Source organism: Podarcis bocagei, assembly GCF_964188305.1.
Source record: "Podarcis bocagei genome assembly, chromosome: 3".
NCBI classification, from domain to species: Eukaryota; Metazoa; Chordata; class Lepidosauria; order Squamata; family Lacertidae; genus Podarcis; species Podarcis bocagei.
In genome coordinates this window covers 77,207,339-77,231,244 of record NC_138127.1, presented here as the reverse complement: position 1 = coordinate 77,231,244, position 23,906 = coordinate 77,207,339, and the positions used below count along the sequence as shown (strand labels likewise).

The 23,906-nt window shown below is 43.5% G+C and overlaps 1 protein-coding gene across 1 annotated transcript in view; it reads left to right on the top strand.

The window, feature by feature from the left end:
* Positions 1-23,906, top strand: part of GALNT14 (polypeptide N-acetylgalactosaminyltransferase 14) — a 233,497-nt gene that overhangs the window by 137,789 nt on the left and 71,802 nt on the right. The window contains exon 3 of the mRNA XM_081186432.1: positions 18,662-18,760. Within this exon, the coding sequence (XP_081042558.1) occupies positions 18,662-18,760 (99 nt within the window). The remainder of the gene's footprint in view (positions 1-18,661; positions 18,761-23,906) is intronic.

Genomic DNA, 23,906 nt, shown 5'->3' with positions numbered 1-23,906 from the left:
GATCACGGTGAGGGTTTGCCAAGAGTGCCTTCCTCCTAGTACGTTTCTCCCTTTTGTCCTGAGTTTGAGCGTCTTCAAAGCCCATGACACCTTTGGTAAAGGCTGTTCTCCAATTGGAGCACTCGCAGACCAGTGTTTCCCAGTTGTCTGTGTTTATACTACATTTTTTTAGTTTTGCCTTGAGAGAGTCTTTAAACCTCTTTGGTTGACCACCAGCATTACACTTTCCATTTTTAAGTTCGGAATAAAGAAGTTGCTTTGGAAAATGATAATCAGGCATCCGTACAACATGACCAGTCCAATGAAGTTGATGTTGAAGAATCATTGCTTCAACACTGGTGATCTTTGCTTCTCCCAATACACTGGCATTAGTTTGCCTGTCTTCCCAAGTGATGTGTAAATCTTTTTGGAGACACCAGCCACACCTTTGTCTAGAGCAGCCAGACTGGGGCCCATCAGTCCCAGCCAGATGACTGGGGCTGATGGGAGTTGTGGTCCAAAGGTTGTTCTAGAGAAAGAAGAGAAAGGGATTTGATTTATGCCCATGTTTCACTTAAGACAGACGATAGCTTTTAGGAGAACTAAAAGTAACGTGATAGAAAAAGGAGTATTTAAGAGACTCTCTTCTCTTCCAGTTATCATTGATCAAACAGGCGTTGCAACTCTTTGAAATGTGGCAAAGATTTAGACAGAGACGGTGACCATAGTGGAATGAGCGTGCCCATTAGAAACTCTAATTATGTCACCTGTCTAAGAAAATTATAGTCTATTTCCAGCCTCAGAGATACTTCTGTACACTAAGACATAAGTGGTTCCAAATTTTGTACATTTTGTACATTTGTATAATTTCTGTGTTACCTTTCTAAGTGTCTTAAGACTCAAATGCCTGGCACACATTTGGCATTTAATCAGTGTTAAAGGGCAGTAATATGTGATGCACTAGAGACTTTAAAAACAAAACAAAACCCCACCAAGAAATATGTGATGCAAACCTGATTAAAAGAAGCCGGAGAGGCATGAAGTTTTTGGTTGCCAAGACCCTAGAAAAAGTCAACAAAGGTGAGTCAGAAAACCTTGAGCTTTGGACCTGCAGAAGGTTAGATAAAGTGCTTGCTGGGCTGCAGTGTAGTTTGTCGTGTCAATCAGCTTGATGCAGCTGCTATGTGCTGTTGACGTTAGAGATTTATATGGCAGGGCAGGATTTTAGAGAAGCCCCAGGAGGAATTCTGCGAAGTGTAAAATGTGACACCCCAATATTCTCTAGACATTTATTTATATGCCCATCCAATGCATTCAGAGATTAATGTACTCTTCTAAACTTTCACTTGAAAGGCTAACATTTGATTATATATTTGTATTAGAGCTGAGCTGAAATGTCACAGAATACATATTTCTGAAAAGTTCTTTTTTCCTCAACTGCCTAGAATAAGAAGAAAAGCATCTTGCAGAATTTTCTCCACCATTTTTTTTAGCTGCCATTTTTGCAGAGTCTTTGGGGAAAAGAAAGAAGCTGTGCTACTGGCGCCACTAATGGTGAGCCCCAAAATTTCACCCCTAAAAAACAGCTGAAGAATTTCTTGCTCCTCCAGAGAAATTTGGTGAAATCTTTCCCCTACTTAGTTTCTCTGCCCACAAATAGGGTGAGTAATTTCAAGAGGCCTTTTGTGTACAGCTTGAATACCGTATATATGGGTAAAAGATGAAGCAGATCTCCACCTTCTTCTTTCCAGTCCCCTTTTAACCCAATGAATACTCTTGACTTTTGTGGCCATTTTCATGCCATCAGATCTCTACCGCACTTCCCCTAGACATAGTCTTTGCCTATCCCTGATACAGCCTCCTCCAGCCCCCAGTATAGTTAAGGTAAGAGGTGAATGGACCATCCCTGCAAATGGCCCCTCAACATTATATGGATGGTCTAATAATCACTGGTTTTCCCAGTAGTGATGTATGGAAGTGAGAGCTGGACCATAAAGAAGGCTGATGGCCGAAGAATTGATGCTTTTGAATTATGGTGCTGGAGGAGACTCTTGAGAGTCCCATGGACTGCAAGAAGATCAGACCTATCCATTCTGAAGGAAATCAGCCCTGAGTGCTCACTGGAAGGACAGATCCTGAAGCTGAGACTCCAATACTTTGGCCACCTCATGAGAAGAGAAGACTCCCTGGAAAAGACCCTGATGTTGGCAAAGATGGAGGGCACAAGGAGAAGAGGATGACAGAGGTCAAGATGGTTGGACAATGTTCTCAAAACTACCAACATGAATTTGACGAAACTGCGGGAGGCAGTGGAAGACAGGAGTGCCTGGCGTGCTCTGGTCCATGGGGTCATGAAGAGTCGGACATGACTAAACAACTAAACAGCAACAATTATCACTGGCCAACTTGCAGCCCAGGCTCAGATCCAGCCTCTAGAGCAATTCAGTCTGGATCCCTGGTGCTCATGCCAAGTTTTAATATGTGGTTTCCTCACTTGTAAGGAAAATAAAAATGGTAATGTTACATTTCACTTTTATATCTTGCATGCAATCCAAACTCCAGCTATGCTTGAGTGCAGCGTGCTCCATAACTGTGAATCTCTTACGTATTGCAGTTAGGGTGCCATCTTCTTTTTCTTTTTGAATGAGCCAGACCACTTGCAAGTATGCAAAGGTCCTTTTCTCTGGAGGGGAAATGCACTTCCAGCTCTTGGCTACTCTCAGGTGAACACATTGCTTCCTCGCCTAAGTATGCAGAAGCTGCCCACCCCAGGTCTAAGGGACAAATCCAAGATTCAGCCTCCCTTAAGCGCCACACAGAAAGGAAGGGGAAGGTTGCTGGTAACTCTCTGTATGGAGCTCGAAAACCATTTATTTCAATGAAGACATATTTTTTCCTTTACTCAGCGTGCAGCTGATTCAGATGGGTTCTTGCAATGGGACACCACACTTCTCTGTGTGGACTGGAAAATACTGTGCTTCGGCTTCCTGCTGTTCCTGACTGCTGATTCCTTTTAACCTTAAGGATACAAATTACGGCACTATGCAGTTCTCTACCTAGCCAGGTCAGGTTCAACTCCAGATGACGTTTTTGTGTGTGTAAAGAAAACGTCATGCCAGTTCAGTAGAGATGTTTCTCTTGGTCACACATGGATGGGAGAAAGGGGAGGGATGACTCACATTATGAGGGTTGCTCTCAGTATACAACAGAGCTCTCATCTTTTCTTTTTTGCTTTTTCTTCTGGTTTCCTGAGTTCAGCAAAGTTACAGCAATTTCTGTTGGCCACTGCTGCATGATTAGAGTACAGCAGTGCCATAGCTATGTGAGGGCTAGCTGGGTTTTTTGGGTTTTTTCCCCCCCTGGGTGAAGCCATTGAGGCTCCCAGCCCGTGTGTGTGTGTACACAAAGGCGTGTGGCCAAACTAGGTCTTTGACCAGGTGAAATAAAGCCTAGTTTTGCCTCCTGACTATGGACATAATTTAGAGCAAAGACGAGGAATGGTTCTAGGTCAGCAGGCCAGGTTGTTATCTCCCTCACTCCTCATGGGCCAACTTTGACAGATGGACAGAGCTGCCCACCTGCCAGTCAACTGACATTATAATGATGTCATCATGGTGCTATCAGGTGACCTTTCTGCCCACTATTTTGTGCAGTGCTTTGGCCTGGGCATCTGAAGATCTGAGAATCAGCTGACCCGGTGATGTGCATGTTTGTGTCCTCCACCTCCTGCTCATTTTATGAGGAGACCCCAGGTTCCAGGTCTGGGTATGGTTGAACCCTGACAGGAAGCACCCAGAAGCTTGGTGAAGTAAAAAAAATGTTTAGGGGTAGGAATGCTCCCCCTAAAAACGAACAGAAAACCCCCAGTCTGACAAAGACTAAGCAAATGAAATGAGTATGACATGCCGAGTCAGGGGATGGGAGGGAGAATGGAATGGAATATCCTGAGGAGGAATATTCCACGGTGCAAGATTTTATTGCAGGGCCCACTTGTTAGTTTTAGTTTTAACAGGGCTGTAGAGCCCCTGGTTTCTGATACCCATTTTCTGAGATACTCATTCTCAACCTATGACAATTTTTTAATTTCATAATAAACCAAAGGTATTTTAGTCCCCATCTCTTCTCATAATGTTTATTCCATTGCAAGAACCACTGAGGCTTCAGATCTATTGACTGGAGTTTTGAAGCCCTGTTTATTGAAATACTGATGTCAATCTCTCCAGAGAATTGGTGTTATCTGAGGTTCTGTGGGCTTTAACCCTGAAACCATTGCCCACAGATTGCCTTGAATGTGAACCAATGATGTATTTCGTACCTGTCCATTGTCCCATGGATAAAAACCCTTAGCTGGAGGACAAAAGTGAGCACCTTTGACAGGCCCCCTAGGTGGATAAAGAGATTCTCACCAGGAATGGGGGAACCAATTTCATTCTGAGGACTACATTCTTTTCTGGGCAAACTTTTGGGGTGTGGGGTCAGAGGCAAATGTAAGCAAACAACAAATATGAATTGTACCTCTGTACAGCAGGCTAGTTTCTGCACACACTCTCACCTCCAGCTCTATCCTACATCCAGGCAAACAAATGCCATTATCAGATTTCAATGACATATTCCAGCCAGGCAAAAACACTAAAGGAGATTGCAAAACTGGGCTGGTGTGGAACGCGGCTTGCAGAGAGGCAGAGATTTCGAGTGCCACATTTCCACCACATGTGGAACAGGCTTGAAGTTTCCCATCTCTCCTCGTATTACATCTGAAGGCAGCCCTGTTTAGGGAAGCTTTTAATGTTTGATGCACGACTGTATTTTAATATTTTGTTGGAAGCCCCCCAGAGTGGCTGGGGAAACCCAGCCAGATGGGCGGGATATAAATAATAAATTATTATTATTATTATTATTATTGCTATATCCCACCTTTTGCTCCACGAAGCTCAAAGTGGCATTCATGGTTTGCCCCTTCTTCATTTAACCCCCACAACAACCCTGTGAGGTAGCTTAGGCTGAGAGGCAATGACTGGTCCAAGGTTACCCAGTGAGCTTGAAGGCCGAGTGGGGTTGGAACCCTGCTCTTCCTCTATGCCACACTCTAACCAGGGGTCAACAAACTTTTTCAGCAGGGGGCCGGTCCATTGTCCCTCAGACCTTGTGAGGGGCCGGGCTATATTTTGAAGGGGGGGGGGAAATAATGAATTCCTATGCCCCACAAATAACCCTGAGACACATTTTAAATAAAAGCACACATTCTACTCATGTAAAAACACCAGGCAGGCCCCACAAGTAACGCAGAGATGCATTTTAAATAAAAGGACACATTCTACTCATGTAAAAACACACTGATTCCTGGACCGTCCGCGGGCCGGATTTAGAAGGCGATTGGGCTGCATCTGGCCCCTGGGCCTTAGGTTGCCTACCCATGCTCTAACCTCTATTCCACACAGGCTCAATGCACCTGAGATTCTTCTTGTGTAGAGTGGGGGGCTTCTCTGATGTGATTCTGCAGACGTGGAGGCCTGCTTGGAAGGCATATGTGCAGAACACTCTTGTGTGATTCTGGCTGTGTGAAGGAGTGTTGGGTACGCACAGAGAATGCTAAAAATGCAAAAGCCGAGCTGCTGGCAAGCAAGTGTTGTTGAAGCAGAAAGGAATAATGAGCAGGAATGAGGCGAGTGGGGAGGGAGGGGGAGAGAGAATGATAATAATCTCTTAAAGAAAGTTAACAAGGCAGAGAGAGAGAGAGACTTGATTGTATGCGGATTCTGGGGATATGGTGTCACAAGTTCTGTACCAGTCTTCCCCAACCTGGTGCCCTCTTGTCAGCCTCAGCCAACATGGGAAAGTGTGGGAGGGGAGGGGGAAGGGGGAGGGAGAAAGAAAGAAAGAAAGAAAGAAAGAAAGAAAGAAAGAAAGAAAGAAAGAAAGAAAGAAAGGTAATTAGGCAACTGCAATTTGCCAGTCTTTGAAACTGAACCACCCACCAAAGAACTAAAACAATAATGTAATAATGAGGGCACTGGCATACAAGGGCATCTAAATAGCATCCAGGATGAAAGAACTCTGCAACCCTTTTCTTTCCCCTAATCAGTAGTCCTTTGCTTCATGATTCTGCCAAAACCACAAAACAAGAATTACGTAAGTAAACAGAAAGATCTAAAATAGCTGAAATATCTCTGGATGTGTCCCTCGTTTGAAATTATATTGCTTACCAGGCCAGTTTACCTGCAGTATGGATTGAATAAGGCACATTTCCTTTTCCTCACTAAATGAGAAGGTGTACTTGAAATAGAGTTATATAAAGAGGCATCTATTTCAGGGATGTTTTTCTTTCCTTTTTTCCTAGTGTAAATTATTTTGGATTGGAAATAAACGCCAGGGGAGATGGTTGCAGGCCTACGCTGCAATCTGCCCAACTTCCTACTTCTCTCCCTGGCTTCCAACAGCGAGCCCTCCTGGAATTATTTTTGTTTAGTGTTCTCATTATTTTCTTTATTTTTGCTGAATTTTGTTAACTGACTAGAGAGACCCACAAGGGAATTTTCATCTCATGAAGTAAAATGTAAGAAGTAGCACCCAGCTGGCAATATTAGTTGCAGTGGAAATCCACGCTTAAAAGAAACTCGGTATTAAACTAGGTAATAGGAAAATGTTCTTACTTAGGAGAGTTAAGAACACTGGATTGGGAAGTCCTGAATTTGATTTTGTCATATAAGTCATTGTGTAGCTGGAGTCATTGTGAGCTAATGGGGTTTGCAGCTTCTCCAGTTGTGAAAAACAACAATATTTTTCTTGCCTCTGAAGAAGTTGCTGTGATAAAGATCATGGAGAGCTTCCCCCATGTAAGGTTGTATACTCAAATGCCCAGTGCCATTTGGAAAGGTTGGCATATTTGAGGAAAGTTTAATTTCAGATGTATCATTGCTGGGAAATAAATAATTCAGCCAAATCAAATGGAAAGGCCACGTGTCGACAACTTAAAGACATCAAAAATGGCTGTGAGTGTGAACTGTAATGAGCTCTCTTGAAGAATTATTCCTTGAATCAGCACCCTCAGCCTTCTCTTCCTCTTTCCCTCTCTCTGTGCTGTTGAAGTTCCTGCATACAAGTAGTAAAGATGTCGTCCCACAGTGAGATCCAAGAATGTGAAAATGTAGTACAATGCATCTTCATTTGGCAGTGGTGGGGAAACCTCTGACCCTCCAGATGTTGTTGGACTTCAACTCCCATCAGCCCCAGCCAGCATGGTCAGGGGGTGATGGGAGTTGGAGTCCAGCCACATCTGGAGAGCCACAGGTTCCCCATCCCTGTTCTACTATAAGATTTCAAAGCATGAAGCTCAAAAACAAAAAAATCTCCAGCTGCGGTCTGGAGCACTGTGTACTGGAATTGCCTCTTTTTGTGAAAGAACAATTGGGAATGGGGACGGGGAGGAGGGGAGGGAAGTTGAACTTTTATTGGTTTTGTAAAAAAAAAAAAAGTGTTGGCAATTTGGTGACCTATGAAATACCATAAGCAGCAGAAAACATTTATCCAGTGACAGCCCGAGGTAGCAGAGGCAGCTCTTAGTGGGTTTATTTTCATTATTACAGCAATTTTAGGGCTGCATGCTGCAATTTTCACTCGCAGTGAGGTATTAAATTGAAATTACCCCAGATGTAATTGTCACACAGAATAATTCTGGACATGCTAAATTTAATGTTTTCCAAGCTGTGGTTTTATTATCCAAGTGAGTGCCAAAAAACCGCTTGTCAACAGCTTCGACGGCAATGTGCCTTTTCAAGTGGTGGGATGGTTAATGGGCAGGGGTTGTTTAGGAGAAGCCATAAAGAGCATTTTGGCCCCATCTTCTTAAGTGATAAACTTATTGATCCAATGAGCTTGCCCAGTGGCGTCAAATGCCCTTTATACGTGAGTTTCATGTTTTGAAAGATTTCCTTTCAGTGTGTCACTTGGACCACTAATGGCGCATCACATTTTAGTGCTACTAGCTAGACCTCGCATTTCTACAGCGTCTTTAAAATGTTGCTCTGGCAGACCTGTACTCCACTTTCTTAGGTTGGTTGAGATATTCATGTGTTATATTCAATGAGCGGACAAGCTGTCTACCTGCTCACAGAGATAGTTGGGCTGTACACTCATGCAGCATTCAATGGACGTACAGGCTGTGTACAGAATTGCTGAACATAGGCTCTTTCACACAAACGCTTGTACACTTGTAGACTTTGCTGTGATCAGTGTAACCGGTGAACAGGCCTTGGGTGAACGACGGTTTGGGATTGATGTGAACACTGGATTCCCCCCTCTCCTGCTGCTCTCGTGACAGGCGGCTTGAAGGAGTTGCCATGTCGCCATTCACTGTGAAATGTGAAAGGCAGGGTAGCATAATGGTCAGTGTGTCAAATGTTGGAAGCAAGACTAGAACTCACACAGCCAAAGGAATGTATAATTATAATTACCTGTATGTTTTTAAACAGATCATAAAAAGGTAAAGGGACCCCTGACCATTAGGTCAAGTCGTGACCAACTCTGGGGTTGCGGCACTCATCTCGCTTTATTGGCCAAGAGAGCCGGCGTACAACTTCCGGGTCATGTGGCCAGCATGACTAAGCCGCTTCTGGTGAACCAGAGCAGCGCACGGAAACGCCGTTTACCTTCCCGCCGGAGCGGTACCTATTTATCTACTTGCACTTTGACGTGCTTTCGAACTGCTAGGTTGGCAGGAGCAGGGACCGAGCAATGGGAGCTCACCCTAGGCTAGGTTTAGACCACAGCGCCACCCATAACAGATCATACCTGGTTTTAATTATATTAATGCTTGATTGTTTTTTTAAATGGTTGGGTTTTTTATGTTTTTAGCAGTTCTTAATTTTATCTGTAAGCTGCCTGGAGTCCCTGTCAGGGAAAAAGTTGGGGTAATAATAATAATAATAATAATAATAATAATAATAATAATAATAATAATTTATGCCTACATTAATGAAGGTCCCTTTTAAACCTGCCCATGTTGGTGGTCCTCACCGCGTTTCATGGCAGTGAATGCTGTACTTTATTGATAAGCGCTGTGTGTGTGTGTGTGTGTGTGTGTGTGTGTGTGTGTGAGAGAGAGAGAGAGAGAGAGAGAGAGAGAGAGAGAGAGTGGAGATGGGGGGGGGGGGCTTAAGAACATAAGAACAGCCCTTCTGGATCAGGCCAGTGACTCATCTCATCCAGCACCTGTTCTCACAGTGGCCAACTAGATGCCTGTGGAAAGCCCAGAAGCAGGAACCTGAGCAAAATGGCAGCCCCCCTTCCATAGATTCCAGCACCTGGCATTCAGAGGCATACTGCCTCCGACTGTGTGTGGGGGGGGGGGAATATTTATCAGCCATGAGTAGCCTTGTCCTCCATGACTCTGTGTCAATTCAGCATCATTGGGTGACCTCAAGTTCTAATCCTACGAGGGTGGGAGAATTCCCCCCCAAACGGTTTTCTAAAATGGAAAGGCCCCGTGTGGTAATCCTTTCCTCACCTTGTTTTTATTATGTATTTTGTGTTTCTTTTTTTATTTTCATGCTGCGAACTGCTCTGATGAAGCGCAATACACAAATTTAATAAGCAAACAAAATAAACAAAATCAGAGAGCTGCTTGAGCCCCTGTTCATTTTTGCTGCCCTTTTCTGCGCCCTTTCACCTCCCTGTTCTGGCATAATTCGTTATCCCCTGCTGCCTGACTGCTGAGCTCTTCCCAGGGCAGGGAAGGTGAGGAGTGAACCCATCCCAGCTACTGGGCATGACTTGAGTAACGGAGCGTTCTTTGCGTTTGAGGTAGCAGCAGGTATATAGAAAATCCAATTCTGCACTAGCTGGCTCTCAACTCTCAACATAATTGATGTATTAGTGGCTGGGATCTTCTGTCTCTATCAGTACGCCAATATCTCTCTCTCTCTCTCTCTCTCTCTCTCTCTCTCTCTCTCTCTCTCTCTCTCTCTCCCTCCCTCCACCTCCCTCCCTCTCTTTTTTGGAAGGAGACCCTTTTTGATGCTACGTACAAAGTTGATAGCAGGGCACACATCTGGGAGCATTTAGAGCATAATTGTATATCAATAGCAGTGAGAAAGCAATTTTCTGGAAGTTTGGTGCAGACTATACAGAGCCGTCAGATCTGATGTTTTTTTTTCCTTTTTCAATTCTGATCTGATTTTTTCTTTTCTTTTGAGATTAATTTGGCACATGGGAATGGTATGTGTTATGATTTCAGGGCTCTCTTCCCCCACTCCTTGCTCCTTATTGCCTTCTTTCAACAATACTCCCCCCAAAAAAATCTATTATTTCACATCCCCCCAACCCACCCCGCTTTGAATTATTTATTTCCCTGGCACTGCTTTTCTCAGTAATATCTTTATTTAATATTACATTCTCGGTAATGCAGGAAGTTATTCAATGCAACTGTTTATTTAATTGGGAAAAAGTCCAATGGGCAGGGGAGCCAGCAATGTTGGTAAGAGCATTGCTCTCCTATGCCTTGTGCTTATCCGCATGTGGCAGTCAGAGCAGCTCTTTTCTGCCTAGCTCAAGTTCTCATTTATAAAAGAAGTGCGTTATAAGTTCATTGTTGCAGGACCCCCTTTCCCCTTAATTCCATTTCCTCCAATCCCCACTTTTTAATTTCCCCTTTCCCTTGAATTATTTATTTTCACAGCTCCTTTATGTAATACTACTTTATATAATACTGCTATAGTACTATATTAATAAACCAGCAAGGGGCTGGAAGACAATGGATGCTGCAGTTTGTGTGTGCATCCCCCGGGGCAATAGGATACTCTGGGAGTATCTGTGGATGAGATTGCAAGAGCTCTGCTGACATCCGCCAGCTCTCCCTCAGCCAGCCCCTCTCCCGCCTTGCAAAGGTAAGTTTGCTTGGGAACAGGTGGATATAGGTGGCAGACTGGCTTGCAGTGAGCCAGTCATGAGCCATTTATGCCTTGTTTGTTGTTTAGTCGTGTCCGACTCTTCGTGACCCCATGGACCAGAGCACGCCAGGCACTCCTGTCTTCCACTGCCTCCCGCAGTTTGGTCAAACTCATGCTGGTATCTTCGAGCACACTATCGAACCATCTCATCCTCTGTCGTCCCCTTCTCCTTGTGCCCTCCATCTTTCCCAACATCAGGGTCTTTTCCAGGGAGTCTTCTCTTCTCATGAGGTGGCCAAAGTATTGGAGCCTCAGCTTCACGATCTGTCCTTCCAGTGAGCACTCAGGGCTGATTTCCTTAAGAATGGATCGGTTTGATCTTCTTGCAGTCCATGGGACTCTCAAGAGTCTCCTCCAGCACCATAATTCAAAAGCATCAATTCTTCGGCGATCAGACTTCTAATTTATGCCTTACGACCCTACAAACATAGAACAATGTGCGGGTCAAATTACAAGAGTGTCCTGGTGTAATTGTAGGCCAAGTGAGTCCACGAAGCCTTTGCCATGCGCCAAAGTGGTGCTGATTGCTTCAGTGCGCATTCAATTTGTAGCTCAACCAACATTTAATGCACAGTTTTGCCTACAGTGCTTTGATTTCTGACTTAGGCGTTTTTGTACATTAAATGTGGGTTGAGTGCTGCGCATGGATTGGGTATGTTCTTTATTTTTAACATTCTTGAACTATTTCCCAAGACAGCTTACATAATATATTAGAATCAACAATAATGTAATAATAAAACACAGCTTAAAATACACTTGCAAACTCTAAAGCCGCAATAAAAAAGCCAAGCAAACTACCGTCAAGGATGAAACTGTGTATAAAGTTGTGTGCAGTGTAGAGAAAGTAAACGGAGAAAAGTTTCTCTCTTTCATGACACTAGAACTTGCAGACATACGACGATGCAGAATATTAGAAGGTTCAGGATAGATAAAAGAAGGTACTACTTCACATGGCACACAGTTTGCATTTCTTAGTGCAGAAAGTATTGAAGGGGACGACAGAGGACGAGATGGTTGGACAGCGTTCTCGAAGCTACGAACATAAGTTTGACCAAACTGCGGGAGGCAGTGGAAGACAGGAGTCCCTGGTGTTCTCTGGTCCATGGGGTCACGAAGAGTTGGACATGACTAAACAACTCAACAACAACAACATAGAGATCTTTCCTATTCTAATTAATTTTAAAGGGTTATGGAAGCTTCTGAAAGTTTCTCTGTGTGAATGAAACAAAGCAGAAGGTTCATGATGTTTGTGTTATACCTTCAGAGAAGCTGAGTACAATTGACTTGAACTGGTTCTCTTATCTCTTCTGTCAAGGTCATGCTGACTATCAGAATAAGGCCAGAAGGAGCCTGGGTTTCACTTTCACTTTCCATCTCTCTTCCTTCTGGTGTGGTGTTCTGTACATAGTATGCTTAGCGTTAAGTTGTAGACTTATTATAAGTTATTGTAAGTTTAAGATAAGTCTGCTGCAACTGGATTTCTCATGGACAGTGCCAATCCTGAATGCAGTGGATTTGTGACCATTATGGTCATTTGCCTTCAGTAGCAGTAAAGCTCTGCTGGATGAAATATTAATTGCCTCTGGCCTTTTTTGTGTGTTTAAGTTGTTACTCTGCTACCTATACTTTGGAATGTACTCTGGATCAATATTGAGTAGAATTTCAATGACACAATTGCACTCTTCCACAAGAACTAGCATTGGCCACCAGCTTGGATGGGTTTAAAAGAGGATCAGGCAAATTGATGGTTGATAAGGCTGTCCTTGGCAATTGGCTTTGCTGGCTATGTTCTGCTTCCACTGTTGGCTTTGAATACTGGTTGCTGGGAATCCCAGGTAGGGAGAGTGCTGTTGTGCTCAGGTCCTCCTTGAGGACATCCCTTAGGCATCTAGTAGGCCACTGTGAGAACAGGATGCAGGGCTAGATCCAGCTGTCACCTGATCCAATAGGACTCTTTTTAGGATGGTAAGGTGAGATACACACACACACACACACACACACACACACACACACACACACACTTAAATACCCTGATAGATTTCTAAGGAGATTGGATATTCTCAATTCAAAGGAAAAGCTACAACTGTATGAGAGACAGTGGGACTATAATTTCTGTTAACTTCTAAAATTGTTTAAGCCACAGGCATTACGTCACTCTGGCCAAGTCACGGTGACTTCACCTGATCTGCAGTCCTGTACACAGTTAGGCTTGTTAAATCCCATTGACATCCTCCTCTGAAATATTGCAGAGCAAGTCAGTTAATGAGAAGTCTTAACATGCCTGTCCGTGGTTCCTTGTTCTATAAATATGTCTGAGCAAAGCCTTTCATTGCAATTCCTGAGGCACTGTGAGGTTTTGCCTAAGCTTTAAGGCTCCTCTGACCATAATTTGCTATGCTTTCTCACTCCACACAGATTGCACGGCTTGCCTCTGCATTATTGTGCTGGATTATAACTACACACAACGGAAAACAATTAGAGGTCTCCTCTGAGATTTCCACTTTTATATCTCCTGTTTTACAGTTTTTTTAACCTGTGCGTACAGCATAAATCAAACATGAGAGTAAACTCTGGGCGATTCCTTCTGCCCTGCTAGAGTCAATATTGACAGAAAAGGCTGGCTCAATTAAAAAGGATATTTGAGTCTGATGCGCCAAAAGCTTTCCAATTTCCAAGAAAATGCCTGGAATTCCATACACAGACGCACAAGGCAGAAAACCCTTAGGATGGGAAGGTAGGCAGGCGTTTTTAACAGGCACATGTGCAAACAATGGGGCTTTCCACTGTGAACTTTATTTTTATCTTTTTAGAATTGAGCAGTTAGATTTGCAGGCAGGTTTGGCATTAGAATATGGCATCTTTGAATAGCTGCCAGAGTCTGCTGGCTCATCCAGTCAGTGCAAGGTATCTAGGTCTGAGGAGCCACCCCTTAAATTTCCCACAATGCCCCTGAGTGGTACTTTATCAGGGGCATTGTGGGAAATTTAAATGGGGGTTTGTCATTTGGTGCTGACTGGAATACCACTGCTGCTATTGGTGCCTGTCACCAACTGTGCCTCCCAGAGGGGGCCAGCAATGGTGTAGGAGGTCGCTTCAAACTTGGAGGTGGCCCTCTTTGTTGAGGCATTAAAGTTAGACAGTGAGAGTTGTTAAATTAGCCACTTGGTAATGTTTCTCCTTCTCCATTCCACAGCTGTCACTGTCTCCCTCCCATTACCATAGCATCCCTTTTCCTGGTTGTTTAATGAATTCCAGAGATTAACTAGTTTATTTTGCTGTTTCAAAATGGCTACAGAACAGCCCTAACAAACTCACAAACGCAGACCTCAGTGAGTTTTGGCTTCAGTCCTTCTGTCCTAGTTTTACTTCGCTGTAATATATAAGGCGATTGTCAACAGAAAGTATTGCCTCTCGTCACTCTCTTCAGGATTGGCGGTTGCTTGAAATAGTTGAAAACTGTCAAATCTCTCAACCATCTTCCTCACTAACAGCTAACCTCCCACTGACTAGAACCTCTAAGTCAGAATCTGCTGTCAGTGAGACCGGTGACAAAATGGACTGTTTAAGTCACATACTAAATGATCCCTGTTGTTCTTTCAACAGCAACCCTGCGCAGTAGGTTAAGCAAGGCCTTCGTGACTGAGGGAGGATTTGAACCCTGGTCTCCGAGGTCCCAGTTAACACCCTAACCAGTATGTTTAGGTGGAAGAGAATCCAGCAAACAAAACAACTAAGATAGTGAATGTCTGTCTGTCTGTATTAAATAGTAATTGCTCTTATACTACCCAGAGGGGCACAGTCTGTCTTGAGGTGTGCCAGTTGCCAATGCCATAATATACTTTTGGAATCATAGATGTGACAAGCGCTTGAGTAGAGAGAGGCATAAATTTGGTATAAACAAAGCTAGCAACTTTATTTGGATCTAAACTAATTGATTGTCAGAAGGGAGCAATATATCTTCATGTAACACATCATGAACTTATCATGAATTTATTGTCACAAGAAGCTGTGGCCTTTTAAAAAGTTATGATCAGACTCATGAAAGAAGACAGGTCTATCAACAGCTATATGACTATTAAGCTCCACAGTCAGAGGCTGTATATCACTGATTACTAGATGCTTGGAATAAACTAGGAAGCAGAGCATCTCCTCCATGCTTTGCTCGTGAGCATTTCAGGGGCAACCAGCTAGGTCATCTGGGCGGCAAATTTCTAGACTAGATGGATGTTCACTCTGACTTAGGAAGGAAATTCTTAAACTTGGTCTGTAAAAACTGATTGCAGTCAAATAGCATGTCCTATATTCCTCTCAAATACATTGCTGAGGAAGGCAGAGGGGCAGTTTCAACCCACTCTTGACTCTTCCTCGGGAGCACCTATACTGTTGGTTATTATGAGCTATAAAAAGTGGCCATGGCAAATACGGGATTTATAACCAAGGAGCAACTGGTCCAGTGAGTTGGTGCCATGCCACTGCACTCTTGTCAGTAGTGTCACTGTCATTTACTGGGATATTTGGGAGTGGGGCATGGTAACCTAAGGTTACCAGATTTTTTTCAATGAATCTGGGGACACTTTTCAACTTCAATGGATTTTGTATGGGGACTGATTTGTAAATCTGGGGACTGTCCCCGGGAAACGGGGACGTCTGGTAACCTTATGGTAAACACAGGTTTGGGGCCTTGTTGAATGCACACGTAGAGCCAATACATGCTTTCCCTACCCTGCATTCCTCCCCCCGCCCCAACTCTTTGCTCTACCCCGATCCCCCAAACTTTCAAACACTGGTTTCTAATTCAGGGTCTGTGGAAAAGTGACTTTAGCTAAAGAGCTAGAGTATGTTGCATCAAGCTTTGAATTAGCATAGCGACATTGGTCTTCCCAGCTCACGAAAGGTTGGATGTAAGGCCAAATGGAAGATTTCATGCTTTTTGGATTCCCAAGTGGGATTGTAAGCTTTGGAATCCAGAATTAAATACTAAAGCTGGTGTTTATTTCAGATTAAAATGTGGCCTCAAATTTCTGTAGTGACCTTTAAATCCTCAAGCAAGAGGTGGTTTACTCAATGACATAACTTCACTGTCGGGGGAATTGTTAGAGGCAGTGCCTCTTACATCATCATCATCATCATCATCATCATCATCATCACCATCATTTATTTTATTTGTACCCTACTCATCTGACTGGATTGCCCCAGCCACTTTGGGAAGCTTCCAACAGATATAAAAAACATAATAGAACACCAAACATTTTTAAAAAGTTCCCTATACAGGGCTGCCTTCAGATGTTTTCTAAAAGTTATATGGTTATTAATCTCTTTAACATAAATGCAACACTAACTGCCTTTCTCTAGATTTTCCCACCATCTTTTGGCAGCTCCATCTGGGAGCCAGGCTACCTCTAAATGCATGTTATTCCAGATACATGGAAGAGGAAGAAGTTCAGTTTGCGCACGGTTTTCTACCTTAGTTAGGTTTAGTGAAGTCTTTCCCCTCTGCCTTCCCAGTCCCAGAGATGAATGTGAGGGGAACAGAGCAGCGTTAACACAAATAGGGAGCACCATCCCATTGTGGCCTGTAGTTTGGGAAGCACAGTTTTAAAGGTAAAGAGCCAACAAAACATGTCAAAAGAGCTCCCCCCCCGCTTTTTTTTTTTTTTTTTTTTGTAAAAGAGGAACCAATTAGTGTTGAAGGCTTTGAGGAAAACCCTTTTTGTGTGATGAAAGGCAAAACATCTGAAAGATCTGTCTACAAAGGTTCCCCAGCCTATTGAATGGGTCGCCACAAGACTGTGCATATCACAGAGAGAGAAAGGCAAGGAAGTGTTGCTTGTATATTCAGAATGTCATTAAGAGCTCGATTTCCATCTGTGCAGTTAACATGTAATTCACCTTTTACAATAAGTCATTCACGTCAAAGAACAAACATCAGACACCACTGGATAGGGATACAATGGGGTGGCCAATTATTTATCTTAGGTCAGGGCGAGAATGACTCTGTGAAGCTCCAGATGAAAAGACGTAAGTTGTGGTGCGGATAAGGTGTGCATATCCCACAGGATGTGGGATCCAGAACTCAGCAACCAATCTGTGAATCTTTACATTAAATGTTATGTCATCATAATTGTCCATCTGCTTAATTGTCTTTCACTTTCCCACGAGATTGAACAACAATAAATATCTCAGTTCAAAACCAAGGCATACAACATGGCATAAAATAGTCTGAAAAGGCAAACCAATTTATTTATTTACTTTACATCTCACCTTTTCCTCCAAGGAGCTCAATGTGGACACCTACATGGTTTCCCCCCCTCCCTGTTTTATCCTCACAAAAACCCTGTGAGGAAGGTTAGGATAGAAGACCGTGACTGGCCTAAGGTCGCCCAGTGGGAATTTGAACCCAGGTGATCTCCTGGGTGCTAGTATCTGGTAGACTCTAGCATCTTCCAGCCAAGAATTCCAGCCAAGAGTTGATGAAATGTCACTGCAAAGTAGAAGAGAATATGTGAGTGCCAACCTCAAGGCAATATAATAAAATAAGGAAGCAGCAGATGCACTGTGTGAACAGCACGTGCTGCTTCATTTCCAAAATCAGAGGCGTTGGGAACCCAGCCTGGACATCATGTCTTCTGCCTCAGTGACACACAACTTGCAAAGTTGATAGTTTGGAGCAATCGCAGCTTGGACATTAAAATTGAGACCCTGCTCTTGGGCAAAGCTCTTGGGTAGTAACCTGAGTTGGGGCCTTCTTGGCAGTGGCACCTTCTTTATGGAACAGGCTGTTTCATAACTATTTCAGTTTTTCCAGTTACTTAAGATGCGCCTTTTTGCCCTGGAGTTCTGATTCTGTTGAAGTTGCCTTTAAGGAGAATTCTTTCTTTCTTTTTAGTCCCCTGCTTTGCCTAGCAGTTTATAGTATATATTATCTTACTGCTCTTGTAATTAATGAGTTTTCTTGGAATTTTAAGAGTATTTTTTTTATTAATGGTTATGTTGACGTCCTTTATATGATGACTTCTGAACAGCTTTGTGATAGGTAATAAATAATAAGTATTGTGAACAGTGCTCTAGTAATTTTTTGTTTCATAATTAATCAAAAATTATCTTACTCGTAAGCAGTTTTGCTCATTCCTAGAAAGGTCACTCGAAGTAGTTATAGGAGATCACCTCTTATGTCTCAGGATTTTGTTGGTCCTGTGGGGTTCATTGTGATCCTACCTCTGCAACGTGTATTATGGGACTTGGTGAGTTGATGTGGAAATTAGGGGTGGAGTGCCTTCAACACATAGGCGACACTGAGCTTTTTCGCTCCTTTCCATCCAATCCCAAACCCTTCACTGAGACTGAGCAAAGAAGCTTATGGTGGGATTGGCAAGGATGCACAACTTGCAACTTGGTTGGCTTATAGGACAAACAGAGTGTCCTGTAAGTGACACAGTTTCATCCTGGGTTTCAGGTACTGGTGGACTTCTCACCAGTGGCTCTTTATCTTGTTTACAAGAATGGCATAATCTTTCACATTGCAATCCTGTGTCTCATCAAACCCAGTTTCATTTCATTGAACCTACCGTATATTCACATAGCATTGCTTTAATGAAGAATGAATAGCACAAATTTCAGAGCTGCACAGATGGGTTTTAGTTGTCACTTAGCACCTCCCTACTGGGAAGGAAATCTATTGAATGCCACACTCTTAACGATTCCATAACCTGAGCAATACTTTTGTCTCTTCCTTCATTCAGATGCACTACTTTGCATTATCGCACAGATCTGCCACCAACCAGCATCATCATCACTTTCCATAATGAGGCCAGGTCCACGCTACTAAGGACGATAAGAAGGTAAGACCGAGTCATATGACAGTGAAGTTGACAGTCAAATGGCTTCCAAGATGCCAAGTGCATTATTAACTAGTGCTGTGCCAAAATTGTCTCCCATATCTTCTTCCTTTTTTACCATTCCCCACTAATTGATGAGAAAAGAAGCTGCAATTAAATACAGTGGTGCCCCACAAGACGAATGCCTCGCAAGACGGAAAACTCGCTAGACGAAAGAGTTTTCCGTTTTGGAGGTGCTTCGCAAAACGAATCTCTTATAGGCTTGCTTTGCAAGACAAAAATGTCTTGCGAGTTCCTGCGGTTTCCCCCCCTTCCCCCCTTTTTGTAAGCCGCTAAGCCGCTTATCAGCTGATCCGATCAGCAGATAAGCCGCTAAAAGCCGCTAATAGCGCTAATCCGCTAATCTGTCAATGGGCTTGCTTCGCAAGACGAAAAAACCGCTAGACGAAGAGAATCACAGAACGGATTCTTTTCGTCTTGTGAGGCACCACTGTATTAGGAAAGGGGAGAGAATTTTTGTTTGCCTACTTTCATATTGGGATGCTTGCAAGTCCCCTTTCTTTTGTTCTGGGGACTATTTCACCAATGCTGTGCGCTCACCTTACCAGTGGTCCCCAGATTCCGACACTCCAATTAAAACCTGGGGGAAGAGAACATTATATAGCACCTTCTATGGGACGTTATCAGATCAGAATTTATTAGATCAGGTTTCTAGCATGTGTAGAACCTGAGAAAAAGGGCAAAATGTGCCAGCAATATTTTTCTAGCTTGCCCTGCTTTCAGGATTTTACTTTGCAGCCCTCCCCACCCCCACCTCCCAAAAAAAATCCTGTGAAAGCCTATACACACGACACTAGGCCACCTTGCAATCATAAGGTAAGCTCAAAGTTCTGTAAATTCACACACACATATATAGTGATCTTAAGAATGGAAAGAAAGATTGGCTCTTTTTCAGAGGAAGAAAACTTTCAAGGAATAGAGAGAAGATGTTGACATAGTGTTATTTATAACAGTCATTGATTTTTGTGAAAGGCTTGAAATTATATCAGGAAAAATCACTGCAACTGATTCCCACCAACCAACGGCATAAGATGAAATTGTCAGAAATTGCCCCCTTTATGCCCATATCATACAGCAAAGAGACAGGATGGCTGCCCTCTCTTCTTTAGCCCATTCTTTTTGTTGACCTTGCATGTATAGACGCTGACCTGTACAGTGTTTGGCCTATATTGCTGTCCACTTTGTCTTGTGTTATTTGTGAGGACTGGGAACTGGTGCAGTTAAGATTGTTAGCTGTGAAGTTCTCCTGGTTCAAGTTTTAACTCAGCTTCAAACCTTAGACAAAGCCCTAAACCTCAACCCCGTATCTGCCATTTGAATACCTGTCGACCTTAAAAGAGTGCTGTGAAAATGTGCCCATGGTGTGTGTGTGTGTGTGTGTGTGTGTGTGTGTTTTAGTGTGCAGTTGGATGGTTTAGCTGGCAAAATAATGTGCAGCTGGAAGTATGTGATGGTGATGTAATTAGGCACGTAAGTTGCATGCGTTTATTAAGTGTGTAAATGACAGGCAATGTCAGGAACAGCATGTGCATATATTATGTAAGGGAAGAATGTGCTCTGTTTCCGCAGTTAAAACAAACAAACTGGCCAAACCATGTTAAAACACTTTCTTATTTTGGGCCAGAACCTCCTCGTCTGTACCTTCTGCTTTGGGCAGATAATACTTCACCACAAACTTGCAAACACCATTCTTCATGCAAGATTGGATCCTCCACCCACCTCTGAACTGTGTTTTAAAATAGGGGTAAATATAGGGTTTTAAAAATTCTTTAAAAACTCTTAGCCATGCCCCCTCCAGTTGCTTCAGGGACAGATCCAATGTGAGGTGGATGGTCCCTGGGGTAGAACAGAGCAAATTAGCCCAATCCAGGGGTCCATGGGGGGAGGGGTTCCATACACAGCCCTAAGAAATGCTAAGTACTAAATATTAACATGTGTGTGTGCGCGCACACACATAACATGTGCAACTACACCAGTGTAAGAGTCCCTTCCTCCTTCTAGTCTGGTACATCACTGGGAGGGGGAGACCAGTTGTCAAGGCTTCAGGAATTCTATTCCTCCCCTGGTGGCAGCAAGAAGCAGCAAGAACAAGGTAGAGTCCTTTTTAATGAGTTTATTCATTCATAACAGCAGGACACAAAAGAATGCAGTATGCCCTGATAAATGTGTTGCTTCAACTGAGCTCCTCCTCCCTCCTCATAGCAACAGCACTTCCCCTTACGGTGGCCGCTCATGGTCAATTGTCTTTGGGTCCTTTGTTCCTGCACTCTTCAATGAGCGCCGAGTTCTGGGAGAAGGGGGTTCAGAAATACTCTCCAGTGACAACGTGTCAGCTGGCTGGTCTGCCTCTGCCTCCCCTCCCCTTCTCCTAACTCCCAACTCTTCTGTTCATCTGTCTCTGAGCTGTGACTCCCCTCAAACTCATCAAAGCCCTGCTGTTAATCAATGTTGCATTCTCCTCCTCCTGCAGCGTCAGGAATCTCCACCATTCCTCCTCTATCTCTCCCCCTTGAGTCCCACCCCTGACACCAATGCAGTTGACCTCTGACCTCACACGTGGTTGTTTCTTGCATTCCCCAGTAGTTCATGCTGTGAAGAACATCTTGTCATGCTAGGTGCTTCTGCGGCAAGGCAAGATGATGGACCTAGCTTTATTGACTTTGTCCATTTTCATTTCACAATGATTTTCCTGCATGTGAGGAACAGCGCTTAGACTCGTGTGGATTTCTGGCTCTTTCAATATTTTTGAATGCCTGCTGGGGACTTCAATGGCACAACCTCCCTGTTCTTGAATGCTGATGCAGTTCTTTTTAGGAGAATGCTGTACTCAGTGATTCATTTTGATGTTGTTTAGCTCTCTTTCCCGCCTTTTTGTCCATATTGGCAAGTCCTCTGCGAACAGATCGTGCAATTACCAAGCTCATTCATTATTCAAAACGATCCCACCACTTTCTGGAGCAATTAATTGCAGGGATGCAGATTGTTCACAAATGATTCATTTCAAATACTTCAAATATGAAAATTGCACACTCTTTCCCACTGGGCGATGTGGGAGGTGATGGTGGTAAGAGATATCCAGGATTTAAACTTATGTGAAATTATTTTCTGTGCCTTGACTCTATCTTTGCTTATCATCACTGACTGGAGTCTGGTAATATAAGGAACAGCCTGTGGAGAATTTTCAGATTTTCAGAGCTTGGGTCTAATTTTATTTTCCAAGGGAAGCTATCATCCCCAGAAAAGCTTGAATATGCCCAGTTCAGTGGGTCAGAATTTGTTTGGAAATGTTAACATGCTGCCACAATGGGATAAACCAGTTTTGCCGCCTGGCTCACCTGCCATTTTGTCACCAAGAGTAATAATAATAATAATAATAAATTTTCTTTATATCCCGCCCTCCCCAGCCGAAGCCGGGCTCAGGGCGGCTAACAACAATAAAACAGTATAAAAGTATAGCATAAACAACACTCTAAAATCATTCATTATAAAATTAATTAATTCAGGCCACTGGCAACCATTGGGCCAGAGCTCCGCGAAGATTGCCAAGGGAGGGAGTCAGGCTGTGCCCTCGCCAAAGGCCTGGTGGAACAGCTCTGTCTTGCAGGCCCTGCAGAAAGATGTCAAGTCCCACAGGGCCCTGGTCTCTTGTGACAGAGTGTTCCACCAGATCGGAGCCACAGCCGAAAAAGCCCTGGCTCTAGTTGAGGCCAGCCTAACTTCTCTGTGGCCTGGGACCTTCAAGATGTTTTTATTTGAAGACCGTAAGTTTCTCTGTGGGGCATACCAGGAGAGGCGGTCCCGTAGAGTAAACACTGTTTCACAGTTGGTGAAAAGCCATGGACAGATTATGGAGGGAATCATTGTCCCATCCATGAGAAATGTGTTTCCGCATATTGTTTAACTTCTGACCAGCTCTATCATGTAAAAACAACTGCACCATTTTATCCCTTTTTGTAGTTGTGCTTGTTTATTTAATGAATTTAAATGCTGACATTCAAAACATACTGTTTTCTCTTGCCTATATAAAAACTGGTTGGCAGCTGATGGGAGTTGTCATCCAAAACATCTGGTGGTCACTAGGTTGGGAATGCAGACCTAGACTTTAGGTTCTGTGTTCATCTTCCACATTGTTCTTGGGCAAGTCAACCAGTTATCGCCATCCCCTTGTTTCCTGCTCAGTTTCTAATAAGCAGAGAGTAATGCTTGTTAATATCACAGCAGTCGGGGGATGTTCAGTTCCATCATTTAGATGTAGCACTTGAAGACCCTAAAGAAACAGAGTTGTACTAATCAGATGAGTTTCATTTCTGCCAGCACATAGCATATCATCCAAGATGTTATGGATGCTATGGTTGGAGATTTGTAGGACATAATTAAGCCAAGCATCTGCTGAGTCTGGGTGATGGTGGAGACAAGATCAGGCAGAGTGCAGGACAAAATAGTCTATGAAGGCGTAAGAAGCAACTCAAGATGAGAATCTGAGCTGGGTTCAAAAATGAGTGAGTGAGAGAGAGCAAAGAGATTTGGAGCAATCCTTTTCATATACTCACAGGCAGTTGTTTTTTCTTAAAAAAAAGTTTAGGGGTACTCTCATTTTTCTACTCATATTGAAATACTGTCCCTCAATCAGGCCAAACTTAGATGCCCTGGTTTAAAAGGCCATATCTTATTTAATTAGCCAAAGGCCTGGGATACGAGGAATGTTTTTGCCTGGCATGTAAGGATATGTGAGCTTCCCTAGGGAGAGCATCCTCTGGTGATGATCAGAGCATCTGGGTTGTTTCATATGGGAAGATGTGGTTCTTGAAGTATTGCACTCCTGAACTGCTTAAGCCAGCACTTTGAATCGGGTCCAGAAACTAACTGGCAGCCAGTACAGTCGAGTCAGGATTGGCATTATACAGTATATTCAAACCATCTTGCCTCAATGAGCAAGCTGGCCGCTGAATTCTGCACCAGCTTAAGTTTCAAGACAGTCTTCAGAGGCAGCCCCAAGCATCAGTGGCGTAGCGTGGGTTGTCAGCACCCGGGGCAAGGCAAGTAATTTGTGCCCCCTAACCCGTGGATTTGCGCCCCCTAACCCGTGGAT